Source organism: Caloenas nicobarica, chromosome 1 (genome assembly GCF_036013445.1).
Source record: "Caloenas nicobarica isolate bCalNic1 chromosome 1, bCalNic1.hap1, whole genome shotgun sequence".
NCBI classification, from domain to species: Eukaryota; Metazoa; Chordata; class Aves; order Columbiformes; family Columbidae; genus Caloenas; species Caloenas nicobarica.
Genome location: NC_088245.1, coordinates 121810502 through 121824564, shown reverse-complemented (window position 1 = coordinate 121824564; position 14063 = coordinate 121810502). Strand labels below are relative to the sequence as shown.

The following is a 14063-nucleotide window of genomic DNA, read 5'->3' as shown; positions in this document are numbered from 1 at the left end:
CTGACAGGGCTTCTGAGCTGGTTTTCTGATCTGAATATGAACCGACAAGGGTGGGGAAGAAGATCATAAGAAGTTATAACTTTTCATTAAAATCCAGAAGCAGATGGTCAAGGGTTTTGTCCCGTTAGATAACTGGGTGGATCCATTTCAGCAAATCTAAGACCCTGTTTAACTTCAAGCATATATGGGAGCTAACAGGACCACTAAAGTACTTCAAATTGAGCGTGTACCTATGCATACCACTGAACCAAGGCTCAATTCAAATGGCTGGAACGGACTTCTACGGTATAGAAAGCAAAACTGAAAATGTAAGCAGACACTAGAAAATGGTACTTTTAGTGCCCAAAATAACAAGAGAGTGATTGTCTGCAAAAGCTGTTTTTAGGAATTTCTGTGAGTCTGCTTTATTTCTGAACCACTGGGGGAGCAGGGGCAGTGGAAAAGCAGCTTTCAGTAAGTGTGCCCAGTGTAAAGGGTGCAGCTTTGCAGTGATTCATCCTCAGCTTCAGGTCTGAAATGAAACCCAAGATATTTTTCTTCACAGCTGTGTGTTATTTTTACCCTTTCTAAATATACTATGTTACACCTGGAATTTACAAAAAAAAAAAAAAAAATTGGAAAGGCTACAATCATGCCACCCAAGAGCACTTTGTCCAGTCCTGACCTGATTCAGCTCTGATTTTTGATAAATGTCTATTAAAGAAAGTATTTCTCCATGAGTCCTCAGACCTGGAAGCCTTACCTTTATTCAGGGTTACTTAGAAACAAGCTGATTTGACGGTTAAATTTAGTACTAACTCCTACTGAAGCCGATTGGAGTTTTGCCAACCATTGACTCTGATGAAAGCAGATGTAAGTTCATAAATAAGTGTATGAAACACATTTTTTCCTCTTCACTATGCTACTATTTTCCCTGTGTGACATAAAACACCTGTGTTGTGTTAAAATGCAAGGTGTCAGAGAAACACAGATTAGGAATCACCAAAATATTACATGAACTCTGTGACATTCACATAACATAAACCCCTTCTACTTAATATTTCTGAATTTCATAAGAAAAGAAGTGAGAAAACTTGTATTCTCCAAATATCTATATATCTTTACAAGTTTATTTAATAACTACAGCTTAGATGACCTTCTCACAGGGTCTGCTTGTACAAAAGGAGTCTCAGGAGAGTAGGGTAAGGATATCTTTGAAGAGTTTTCCATACATGATCACATGTCAGGAGAGATGATGAGCTACCAGGAACTTTTCTTCTGTGAGGATCTGGCAAACAAACCATGACACTGTCCTACAGGATACAAATCCCTCTCCTTTCCCATTTTGTAGAGCCAGCCATCTAAGAAAGAGGGGAACAGCCTCAGCAGGGCTGTGGTGTCCCCACCCTGTCCTGTCCTTACATACAAGAGGGAGAACTGCGCAAAGCCAGCTCCCTCAGATAATTTGGGCCAACATGTGTAAATTTATATTTAGCCAAAATGACATCATGTAAAGGTCAGCTCATACTGGGTGTCTTGCAAAGCATTCACAGTCTCATCTCCATTCACTGCAATTACTTAAGTTGCAGTGAATTTGGTCAGTGCTTCTCACCCCCCAAAAAAAGGTTTATTACTGAAAAAACAGCCCATGAAGAAAAAACTAAAACTTAACTGAGACTTCTTACTTTGAGGTACATTGTTGTTTCTTAAAGCACATCTGGCATACTGTAGTTCACAATATCAAAGGGTTACACAGCCCTAAAGTCTCTTCCTTGCCCCTCTCTACAGCCTCTTCCTCTTTGTGGATCAATGGGCTTTGCATCTGCCGAGACCTGCCGCAGCAGTGACATGTAAAGATGGGTCCTTTGGATCCCCTTTTGTGTGCTTCTTTGGCAGCAATCACTAGGGACAGCCCGACCCTGCCCAGAAGGAGCCCATGTCCCCCAGCCACTGGAGCAGGAGCGAGGCTGCACCAGCAGCTTTGCAGAGCCTCAGGGGCTGCTTGCCCGGCATCAAGGGTGATCCCCACACTTGCCAAGGGAGACTCTGAAAAGCACTTCCAGTGGTGATATCAGAGGCCCCAACACTTACTTTGACAGTACTCGGTTCCACCACGCGTACTCATCACCCAGCACCACAGCTGGATGCAACCACCCAGCTTCTTCTGTGCATGCACCAGGCCAAGCCCTGCAAGCGCAACAAACCACCTACTCCTGTGCAGGCACCTGCCCTTAAATCTACTGCATGAGCACCACCACGCTTAACCTGCTGAAAGGAAAACACAGTTTTTATTTTCCCTTCCAAAGCTTCTTATGAAAGCAGTGCAAAATTCCTTGCAGAGGACTCAGGCATAATAGAGGCATTAAAGCACCAGAAAATGCACATAGGTCGAAATATCCCTGGGGTGCTCAGGCTCTCCCACAACTTCTGAGTGAACTGGGCTGGGGAGTTGCTTCTCCAGCAAGCACGCAAATAAGTAAATAAATGGGTGGATGGGTAAGTAACTCAGTGCTTAGCTATAATCTGAGTCACTCCCCCACCCACATGGGGTGGCTGCATGAAGGCGATGCTCGCCCACAGAAAAGGGGACGGCTGGGGTGGGAGCAAGCTGCCAAGGTCTGTGGAAGGCAAGGAAGCCCCCTGGGACCCGTGCTGCCGGCTAAAGCTGGATCAAGCTGCTGCTGAAGCCATGGTGACAGTCTGTTTATCTTTGCTATAAGGTGAGCGTCAAACGCAGTCCTAAGAAGACAAAAGAAAAGCAAAAATGGAAAACTGAAGTCCTCACTGACAGACGGTCATGGAGGTGCACTGCTCCATGTGGGGCTTTACTGGGGCAACCAAAATGGTCTTCAACAGCCCCAACAGACCACGGCTGGGGAGAGGCTGGGGTTGGGGTATCCCTACACTAACACATCCCCACAGCGTCCAAAACAGAGGAAGACACTGCTGTGTGGGCTGCCCCGGACTCAGTAGGTGCTCAGGCTTGCATGGGGCTGGCCCAGGGGTCGCTCAGAGATGTCACAATGTGGCACAGAGAGGTGCCTTTGGTTTCTTCCTTCAGCAAAAGGAGAAACCAGACACCACATGCCAACACATGCAATACTGTTGGCTTTCTGTAAGCAAAACAAAGATGCTTGTTTATTGAGTTGTATATGCAGCAGTCATTCATTTTCAATCAAACAATAACTTTTGGTAATTGAAACAATCTTTTTTTTTTTTTTTTGCTTCACTTTCCCTGGCTATCTTGCGGTCCACAGCTGCTTCAAGCCTTAAGGCCATCATGGTAAATTAAGGCAGTCAGCATCTGGCTCACTAGAGGCCAGTCAAGCTATAAATATTACCAGCCTGGCTCTTTGTGTTCTCAGTGTGGGGAAACAGCTGGTTTAAGTTTGACTGCACGTTGTCATTTCTCCATTAGTGCAAACACTTCAATATTTCTTATGTGTGAGGCTGGAGTGAAGAAAGGGAAAGAAGGGAAGGGGGTCACTAAAAGCCAAAGCTAAGAAATGATGTTCTGTATATACATAATTTACAATTAGGTTGCTGCCTGGGAGAAGGCTGAAGTCTGACATGGTGATAGCTAGGCCAAAGCCACAACGACTTCCCAGTTGGCCTATAACTTTCATGACGTATTTTCTCTTGTTTTTCTTTTATTATTTTTATAGAAATTCTATTATAATGGTAATGGGTTACATTTCTCAAATTGTATTTCATTTCAAGAGCTTGTAAGACTGTTGTGTTTGTGGTTTCATAAAATACGAAATACCAGGAGATGGGGCCCTTCCCAAGCCACATATGCCTTATTTTGTGGGCAGGGATCATATAGAAAGTTAGCGAAGTAGAGCATGCCAGGCATAAACAGAAGTGACATCTTGCATGGAAACCATAATCCCCCGTGTCTGTGAAATGTCTGCTGATTTTCATGATTAGCATCATCCATCTGTGAGGCTGACGGGTGTGAAACGGTAAAGTGAATTATTTGCCACTTTTATTTTTCTTACCTTCTGCTTTGTCTTAGAATGCTATTCCCAAGCTTTAAATACTGAACATGCCCACTGATACTACCCTGATTAAAATAAAACACCTACTAATGAAGTGGGAGAGAAGAAGAGTCATCTCTAAACGTTCTGGGTCAGTGATAACCAACCTACTGACAGTGCCTATGCTGTGCCAGCCTGGGGAACACTACAACCACCGGCTCTAAACATTCTAGACACAGTAAATACTGTACTGGAAATAAAGCAGTAATGATAGCAATAGTCATAAATAATGACAGTGATCATAACTTTTGTGGGGTCTTATGTCATTATTTGAAGACTAATTTTATACTTTACTACCCATATGAGAGCTTTTGGTTTCTTAGCACTTTTGAAATTCCAGCTGTCCTCATCTCACTCTTAAACTCTTGAAGCTCAACACACAATTTAAGCATCAGTGGTCAATCCAAAATGTGACCATGCTAATTATGAATGAACACATTATCCCAGAGTGGAAAGCTTCTTAGCTAGCACCTGCAAGCCCAGCACTCCACAAAAAGCTGCAAAAAAAGGTAGCTATACCAGTGGTGAACTGTGTTTGTTTTTCTCCTTGGCAACATGTTTGCTACAAGAACAGAGCCAAACCATGCACACACACACACAAACACATGCATGCACTAATGTTAAGCTGGTGCATTTTCAGAGCAGAGTGGAACTTCTCGAAGTAGTCACACATAAAGTCCTCCATGGAGAAGATTCTGAATTTGCATTCTTTCCACTTTGGTGGGCAGCCACTCCACCAACCACCCAGCCAGTGGGAAACAGGATTATCAGTCTGAGATAACTAACACCATGTCTTTTTACCCAAGATTAATGTTACTTTATATAGGCAGCTCCAATAAGCACATTAGGAAAGTCATTCTCTTAATATAGATCTCCCAGCTTTACCGTGGAGTCATGTAGGGGTTGGCTAAAGCCCTGTTGGAGACAGAGAAGAGAGTCCCATTGACTGCCATGGGTTTTGGAAGTTTACCAAGAATACCAGGGCTGCATGCCGGTGGTAGGCCACCAGATGTGGAAGGGATGGCACTGCGCCTCAGCCGCGGGCCTGTGCTCCAGCGATGGAAAAAGCCATGCCCTTGAAAAACAAGTGAAGGTCAGGGTGATTACTGCAGACCAGCTCTGTTTCTCCACATGTTGGACGCAAGCAAGGTGTGCAAATGCTCTGACTAGATCCACCAGTATTGTACCACAGACCAGAGTATAATGCAGAGGCACTTCGTCTAGCTTAAAGCACATCGGCTCAGATCCTATGAACACAACGGTCCTGTCGTGGTGGCATCCAGGGCTCTGTATGGATGAATGCACCCTCATTAGTGGCTGGGCACATCAGCTGGCACATGGCTAGACTGCGCAGGGTACCTCAAGTGCTACCCATTCAAATTTGCTGGTTTGTATAGCACAAAATAGCTACCACTTAGGAGACTTCACACCAAGGGGAAAAGAAAACCAAACCAACCAAACAAAAAACTTGAGGTCACTCTGAACTCTGAAAAGTCCTCCTGTGTGTCAGATGCATTCAACCCAGTTAGTACAGAGGCTCTTTGATGAAAAGTTAGAACAGTAACATCCAAAGAAAAATGGTATTTCCCAAAAGAGTCAGAACAAAAGATACATTAAGTGATAATTTCATTCTCTAATGCTTTTTGAGCAACAATTGGTGGCACTCCAAACAATATTTTGCACATGATTAAATCTTAATGACAACTAATTATTTCTGGCATTTCTTTAAAACTTGTGTATCAGCCGAGCTGATGTTAGAAAACGTCTGCTGTGCTTTCACTGCAGCTAACTTTCAAAATGCTTTTTCAATTAAATCATCACACTGCTCATGGTAAGTGAAATTTATCTGTGGCCTGAATAAGACTCTATGTTCCGCTACAGTCTCCCTTAAAGAGATAGATTACCTACCAGTGAATGTAGTTCTTCCAAGCTACCTTTGTGTAGTCCCACCCACAGGCATGGTGGAGTCCCATGGGTGAGTATTTTCAGAGACCAATGAGCAATTCATGGATTTAAATGTTTTTTAAGCAGTACCCAGGGTCTCATGAGAGCACTTCCACAGGAGTGAATTTCACCCTAAATGTATAACATGAATTGTATTCATTCATTGTAATAGAATTGTTCATACTTAATTTGATAAAATATGTAAAGAACAATAAACAGAAAAGTAAGAGTATGAGATGCAATCTCCAGATTTATATTATAGTGCTTTACCATAACAGGGTGAATCTTTTCATCTGACTCAGAGCAATAAATAGCAGGAAATAATACTATTACATTCAAGTGAAAGATTGACTATATGGTAGTACGTAAGATTTCATTAGATTTATGTACCTGGTAGAAATGTTATGGCTGTGCCAATGTAAGGGATTTGAAGAAACTCAATTTTATACCATCTGTGACAACCTGCATTATATACGCAACAACAGCAAGGTAAATGGCAGTTTTAATTTAAACTTTTCTTGCTTTATTTAATTTAAGGTAGGCCCTTAGGCTATATTTTCTGGTGCTGTGCAGCAGGGTTTAGCTTTAAAAATAATGTTATTGTTGAAGAAAACTGTGTAGCTAATCCCTCCACAGCACACTGAAAATAACCCTTTAATTTCATTCTAATGTTATTACTTCGATATTCACAGGAATGCCAGTTTTGAGACTGTTATGTTTTGAGATTTAATGCAGGGCAATTACATCCAAAGTATACCTGGGGAGAGTCCTAGCAGAGTGAGTACATTTCTGCTTTGAGTGGGTACTTAATTGTTGATGTGGAAGAGGTTTAGTATGGTCCTAAAATTTTATTCCCCCTCCAGATGACAGAATATATGGCCAGGAAGCAGCCTAACACAGTATGAAGGGAGAGCCAGAGAGCAAAATATCATAAAGCTAACTATTCTCTGGTCACCACTTTGGGGGGTTTGGTACCCTGTTTTGCATCCTCCTTACACTCTATTATTCAGACCTGGGCTCCCCTGCAGGAAGACGATTACAGAGGATACTCTGGAGATCCTAGAGGTAGCACTTCTGTGACTCTGCAGTGTGGCTGTGGTATTTTAGACTCCTTTGGGACAACCCAGATTTTAAAATGAGTGTAAACAGAGAAGGTACAGTTCTACTAAAAATGAAAAACAGCTCCAAGCTCTATAGCTACTGCATGTGTTAATTTTTAACATATGAAGCATTTTTAAGAACTGAGCATTTCATTTAAGGAAATAAATTTATGGACTGCAAATGAGCAATGTGGGGAAGGCTTCTGCAGAATAGAAAATGCAAAGTAGTCTACAGAATGGCAGGGTACCACTAACCTGTGCATATAAATTGTGGCCAACATTATGTATGTGACCAACAGCCGATAACCTGCCACAAAACCAGTGAGACACCAACATACAAATGGCAAAGACCTAGCGGGACTTCAGAAAGAAAAAATGTTTTTCAGATTTGTAAGAGATGCACATATCACACTAACCCGTAGTCACTTCCATATTGACGGTACTAATCAGCATATCAGAATACTTGCTGTGATTATTTAGCAATAATATATTACTGATAAGTAATTCCATTTCATGCAAGGCTTGAGTGATACACATGTTTTTCTACAAATGGCTGGAGTAAAGAAGTGTTTGGACCATGCCGTCAGACACATAGTGTGAATTTTGGGGTTGTCCTATGCAGGGACAGGAGTTGGACTCAATGATCCTTGTGGGTCCCTTCCAACTCAGGACATTCTATGACTATGATTACAGTTCCCAAAGTATTAACACTATATATTGCCTGCACACCTGTACATGAGTTTTAGAAATGCCATAACATATTTATATTTATTAAATAGCAGTATTAGTTCTCCATTCAAAGTGTAATATCAAGATCTATTTTTTCAGGCATGTGTTAGGCCTCATTAAATAATAGCTTTCTGATGAAATAAAAAGTGTATGTTAGTTACAAAAATATTTTTTTATTTTTGTGTTAAGTATAAGCATGCCATATATGCATGCTTTTTTTTGTACTGTTCATCTATTATCTTTGGTAGTGTATAAGCGATTTTTCTTTGTTTATTTTTCAGCATAATGTCATGTTTTAGGAATTGCAGTGAAGTATGAAATGTCCTTGTTTTCTCCAGTTAGCAACTCCACATTGCTCTGTCAATAGAAGAGGCTGTCAAATACAAGATTAATAAATGAAACCCTGTGTCCAATGCTGCAGGTTATTTCTAATTCAATATAGAAAGCATTACATTTCTCTCCATTGTATTTTCAGTCAGAATGTGCCCTTTAGAAAACCAGTGTCCTGATCAAAAACATTTTGCAGTTCAGAGCAGTAACATGTACAGCCTCTTCCAGCAGCATAGCCTGTGTGCCAGCTCACACGCTGGTTGATATTGGGAAAGAACGGTCACTGCAAGCTGTCCACTTTCTAATGGTGGCCATGTTAAGCACCTTCGAGTGATGCTGTCCAGAGCAAAACTAAGAACTTAGTCTTCATGTGCTTCTCAGCTGATTTGCACTTAACTCCAAGTCCTAATGACAAAGTAGATAGACCTAATACTATTTGTTAAAGAGGAACACAAAATTTCTTATTTTCATCTCTTCTGTAATGGTGGCAAAGGTGGTCAGGATGATGCAAAACTGTGTCACTGAGGTTCCAGATGCCTTGGCATCTCCTGGGTGCCACTTCTTTATAAAAATTAACAGTTCTGCCACAAAAGTATGAATCAAAATTATGCCTCATGACTAATGAAAAAAGATTGATTTAGAGACAATTCTCCTGATGCTCACATTACATATCCTTGCAGAAGTTGATGTCTGTTTTGCTAGTAACAGTGCAGAAACATTTTATGCAGCTAGTGAAAAGACTAGGATTCCTCTGAAGGAAAGCTAAAGAAAAACATAGCTCTTTGCAAAGAGCAGCTTGGGCAGCCTAAACCAGCAGCCAGTTCCTGTCTATTGATTGTGCAGGTAGCCCAAATATCACCCTAAGTGATTAAATGTATGCACACACTGATAGAAAACAGCATAAAGGAAGGATAAATGATTGGCATTATGAAGACATGGCCAAACAGGCTGTTTACTTCAGGGCTTTTGAGTGCTTATCAATCCCTGGAAAGTATTCTGAGTTCACCTATACAAGGTGAACATACCCTAGGTTTGGGAGATGGGAACAGCGAGCCCCCCCAGCCTGAATGCATGACCCATCCTCCAGGCTGTAAAATACACTGAACATGAGCCCACCCTGTCCTGCCTGCCGAAGCCAGGCTGCCAGACAGGCAGCAACATGTGAACCACCAGTGCAGGCCAAAGACGGGGAGCCTAACTCCAGCCCTGTGGCTGGGACACTGCTCCAGTGGCTGCGGCTCCCCACTCCCTGGGTTACTTCTGTTTTTATCCAACGACGGCACAGCCCCCGGGAGAGACGCAAAGGCGCTGAGCACAGGATCTCCCCCAGCTGCATGCCCAAACACACACACATCCATCCACAACAACACTTTCAGGCCTCTCTGGATGGCAAAGCCGGGGCTTGGCTGCCTCCCCTGGCAACCCGCACACTTTAGTGCCTGGAGCTGTGTTCCCAAATCAGGGCTCTTACCAGTCCCTACTGGTTTAGGGCATGATGATATGTGACAGCACATTTTCTACACTATGTTCTCACCCACAGGCTGTATGGGTTTGCCTGGACACCCCATTTAACTGATCTGACTACGAGCACATGTTTTGGACTCGGAAAGGGTCCTGACCTCCTAAATTGGAGTAGAATCCTTACCAGGGCTGCTAACAAGGATTAGACAGGGCAAGTTCTCCACTAATAAAAGACAGTATTACAGCTTATGGTTTTTTCCTTAAACCATCACAGCAACAGCCAAATACCTGTGATTTGCAAACTGAGCTCTAATATTCAGGCTAGTTAAGTATTTCAGGAATCCAAGAGAGCAAATTCATGATTCTGGCTTGATTACTTTAAAAATGTGATTGATGAACAATTTCAAATGGATCCGTATCATCTAGACTCTTCCTTAAAATCTGGGAGTATGTCAAAGTAGGAATCTGTGTATGACTGACTTTATTTATGCATAACATTACAAATTACTACCACTAATCTCAATAACATTAACACTAATTATCTACTCTAATGCACTTTATGGAATTTACACTGAGAAAAACTGTGATCAATTTTCTTACAGAAATGCCAGAACAAATACTTAGAGGTAATTTTAGGAAGCAGATGAAACAGGTTTTGAATCAATACTCCTTTTGTGATTATCTCTGTGCATTTGCTTAGCACAAAAAAAAAAAGAAAAAAACTCACTATAATTGTTTCTGAATAAGTAGGCTTACAAGAAGATCTCCCTTAATTATTTGTACTTTGGTTCCTCGTTTATTCCTGTGTATCTCAAATCTTTGACTATTCACTGGAAACTCTGATTTGACTTCAGCACAATTTGCACCCTTACCACTGAAAAGCGTTGGTGCAATAAGCTGTCAAACCACTTTGCCCTGCTTGTGGTGCTCATTACATTAGCATAGCAAGTGTGAACAGCAACCACGGTGCCTATGGATGAGGTTTTTCTTCACAATTGATGCTGGGAGATGAGATTAGTAGGCAGGTGTTTGTGACAGAGAGATGTGAAGCACGGTATTCACTGGTACATCACCAACAATTGCGAGCAACTGACTCTGGACCTCTGCCCTTCAGCAACACCACAGGAAAACTGTTTTGACAGTCAGGTATTTTAAACAGGAAAGCACTTGTTTGGATAGTTTCCTTGAAAAAAAAAATCTTCATTGTGCCTTTTCAGGTGGAAGAAAGCCCACAGATTGTCCCTATGCTTGGGAGAGCTACCAGTCAATATCCACAAATCCACACTGCATTACTCTTTTCAGCTTAATCCATACAAGTCTCTTTCATAGCAACATTCATAAGAAAAGTCCCGAGACGATTAATGAGCTGACATGCTGTGGCTACTGCCCGTTGAGCTGAGTAATTTCTTTTCCTGTTCCTTTCTGCTTGCCTCCATACATATGCTGTTTCTTCAGCATGAGCACTTGAATCCAACTCCACAGTTATGCTTTTTGGCAATACGTTCACAGTAAATATAAAAGTAAAGATCAATAGTTCACTCCCTCTGTCATTACAAGAATTTATTTCCTGTGCTTCTCTGTCTGGTTATATTTAGAGTAAAGGCATCTGCCCAAATGACTGCATTTTGACAACTTCCACTGAGTGTTAGATCACAGACACCACACCCTTGGATCAATGGTGTTGCCCCTGACTACAGCAAACTCAGGTTTTGCTAACTTTAATATAAGCTCTTTCAACTAGTGTGCAATGCAAATTCACATCCAAAATGATCCACAGCTGGAGGAAACACAGAAAGGTATTGCACAAGCTCATGAGAAGACCCTGCCTGTAGCATCATTTGAGACTCTCTGTAACACCTGAATGGGGCTGCTGGGTGTGACCCACAGTGTACGGGAGACCTGTAGGCTTTTGGGACAGCAGCTGGTGGCCAGGTGAGGTATCTCGGGACATCTAAAATGGTGCTAAATTTACAGGTTTAGACAACTGAGCTATAACCATCACAAAAAAAAAAAAAAAAGTGTACTTGAGCCATGGTAACACTGGCCTTATTACCTTGACCCATTAACTTGGTTTGGGTTACACTCCATCTTGATGGTGACTCTGGCTGGGGGCTGTGATAACCAGTCTTGCTGGGGAACACGTGGACTCATCTTTGATGTCTGCCCATATTCACTGGAGGAAGAGGCCGTCATCTCTGTCTTTGCAAGGTGGGGCGATCCGTAGGCACACTCGAACAGGGACTGGTCTTCACTCACCACTGATAACGCTTCCTGCAAACCAGAGAAGAGAAGCCAGTGTGACCATGTTTCAGAGAAGATATTACAATATCCCCCAAGGAGAAAAGGGCTTGTTCATCTCATGAGAAGACAAACAGCCAGTCTCATACTTAAATACTCATCACTTTTTAGGCACGCCACTGCTGTCGGTGGATGTAAGGACTCATGGTGCCAGACACATCATCAGCATATGGAGGGAGGACAACCTCTCCACTGGGAAGACCTTCCCACCAGTGACTTGAGAAGAGGCACAGACACATGCTACCACTTAGGAAGAGCTGGGAGGGAGGAGAGGGCAGGGTGGGCAGAGCAGCTCAGGCTGTTTGCATCCCAAGTAGGGATGCAGAAGGCCAGACCTGCTGGCGGCGTAAGCAAGCTGCCGTTGCTGCTTGAACTGCCCCTGCAAGAAGCGACTGAGAGCTGTGCCTTGCTGACTCACTGGGAGCTCCTCTTCCTTCCTCTGGGACTCAGGCCAAGTCCATTCTGGACAGGGAGCCAAGACACAGCTGGGCACAACCTGATCCAGGGACCCTGCTCTTTCTGCCCACATCTGCTACCAGCTTTGGTGGAGGTGGCCATCACCAGCCCCAAGAGGACGTCGTGCGCCCATCAGCTGCCTCTTGCTTTCTGATGGCAACCCTTCCTGGTGGGCTGGCTGGCCGGGCATCCTTCTCCAGCACTGCGGGAAGGGCCTCCTCAGCCATCTGGCAGCACTGTGGTTACAGCTCGTGGGGGCAGCAGGTTCACCAGGACCCTTGGTGGTGGGGATGGCTGCCATCATGGCTGGCTGGTGACCAGAGGGGGCGAAGGTCACCCTCTCTCCCCACAGTCACACATTTCTGCTGGCACCAACTCCTTCCCCGCACTATCTGGAGCCAAGTCGTGTGAAGGAGGTGGTGTCCAAGCCTGGCTCCAGCAGGCAGTGTACCCGCTGGGCCCATCAGGACACTGTGGGAAGGGCTAATGTTGCCGCAGGGACCTGTTCTGCTCAAGCCGAGGCTCCCTGGCCACAGGAGCCATTCTGGGCTCTCACCCTTCTGCTGGCCCTCAGTGCTGCGCAGGCTTGGGGGCTTCTCCTCCAAGGGGAGCAAGAAGGGTAGGCACCGATCTCTCCTCTCTGGTGACCAGTGACAGAACTCAAAGGAATCGCAGGAAGATGTGCCAGGGGAGGTTTAGGTTGGACATGAGGAAAAGGTTCTTCCCCCAGAGGGTGGTGGAGCACTGGAACAGGCTCCCCAGGGAGGTGTCACGGCCCCAAGCCTGACAGTGTTCAAGAAGAGACTGGACAAGGCCCTCAGACACATGGTGTGAACTGTGGGGTTGCCATATGCAGGGACAGGAGTTTGACTCGATGGTCCTTGTGAGCCCCTTCCAGCTCAGGACGTTCTATGATTCTACGAAAACCAATCCTCCAAGGCAAGCCCCTCTCTCCATGGGCTACTTAGGGTAAACATGGGGTGTAAGGGTATAAATGAACAGTAACCCAAAGCACAACTCCCTCCTCCCACCCTGGCACTATGGCTCTGCCCTGAGACGAAACAGGACAGGGGCAGCCCAGCACCTTGCTCCCTCCCACATGGCCCTGCCAGCAGCCGGGGAGCAAGCCCCAGCACCAGGCCGGCAGAAGAGGCTCAGCATGCAGCACGCCAAATGACAGTAGCCATGGAGGCATCCAGCTGGAGATGACTGGAGATGTGGAGGCCAAGGACGGGTGTGGAGGGGGAGCTTGAGCCAGATTTGGAGCAGGGTGCTTCACACACAACCGCACCCTTGCAAGGCAGCGTGTGTGGGCCTACACCATTGCCAGCCCTGCCGCTGATGGCCGATGGCAGCATGAGAAAACCGTGCAGCCCTGTCAGCAGAGGATGATGCACTGGAGAAGGGAGAGAGGAAAGAGCCAGACACATGGGAGTCTTCCGGCTCCAGAAAGCCGGGCAGCTGCCTGCAGGCACTTCCCTTCCCCGGCTGCTGCAAGAGGGCTTTGCACAAGCTCCAGCAGTTGCATGCTGCCCTAAAAGTCAGCAGTCGTATTTGTTCATTATGAGGGGTTATACATTTGTCATTCTTCTCATTCACTTGGTTTGTGAGCCCTTGGGGTGCATTCTGTTAGTATCCAGTTTTCTCTGCAACTGCAAGGGCTGGAACATCACTTTATTCTTATTACTTCTCATGAAAATTGAGATCACGCCTTAATCTCTGGGCT

At 44.4% G+C, this 14063-nt stretch overlaps 1 protein-coding gene across 4 annotated transcripts in view; it reads right to left on the bottom strand.

The window, feature by feature from the left end:
- Nucleotides 1–14063, bottom strand: part of ERG (ETS transcription factor ERG) — a 147405-nt gene that overhangs the window by 20494 nt on the left and 112848 nt on the right. For all 4 annotated transcript variants that reach the window (XM_065632972.1, XM_065632942.1, XM_065632950.1 and 1 more), the window contains one exon: nucleotides 11637–11854. In XM_065632972.1, coding sequence (XP_065489044.1) covers nucleotides 11637–11854 — 218 coding nt within the window. The remainder of the gene's footprint in view (nucleotides 1–11636; nucleotides 11855–14063) is intronic.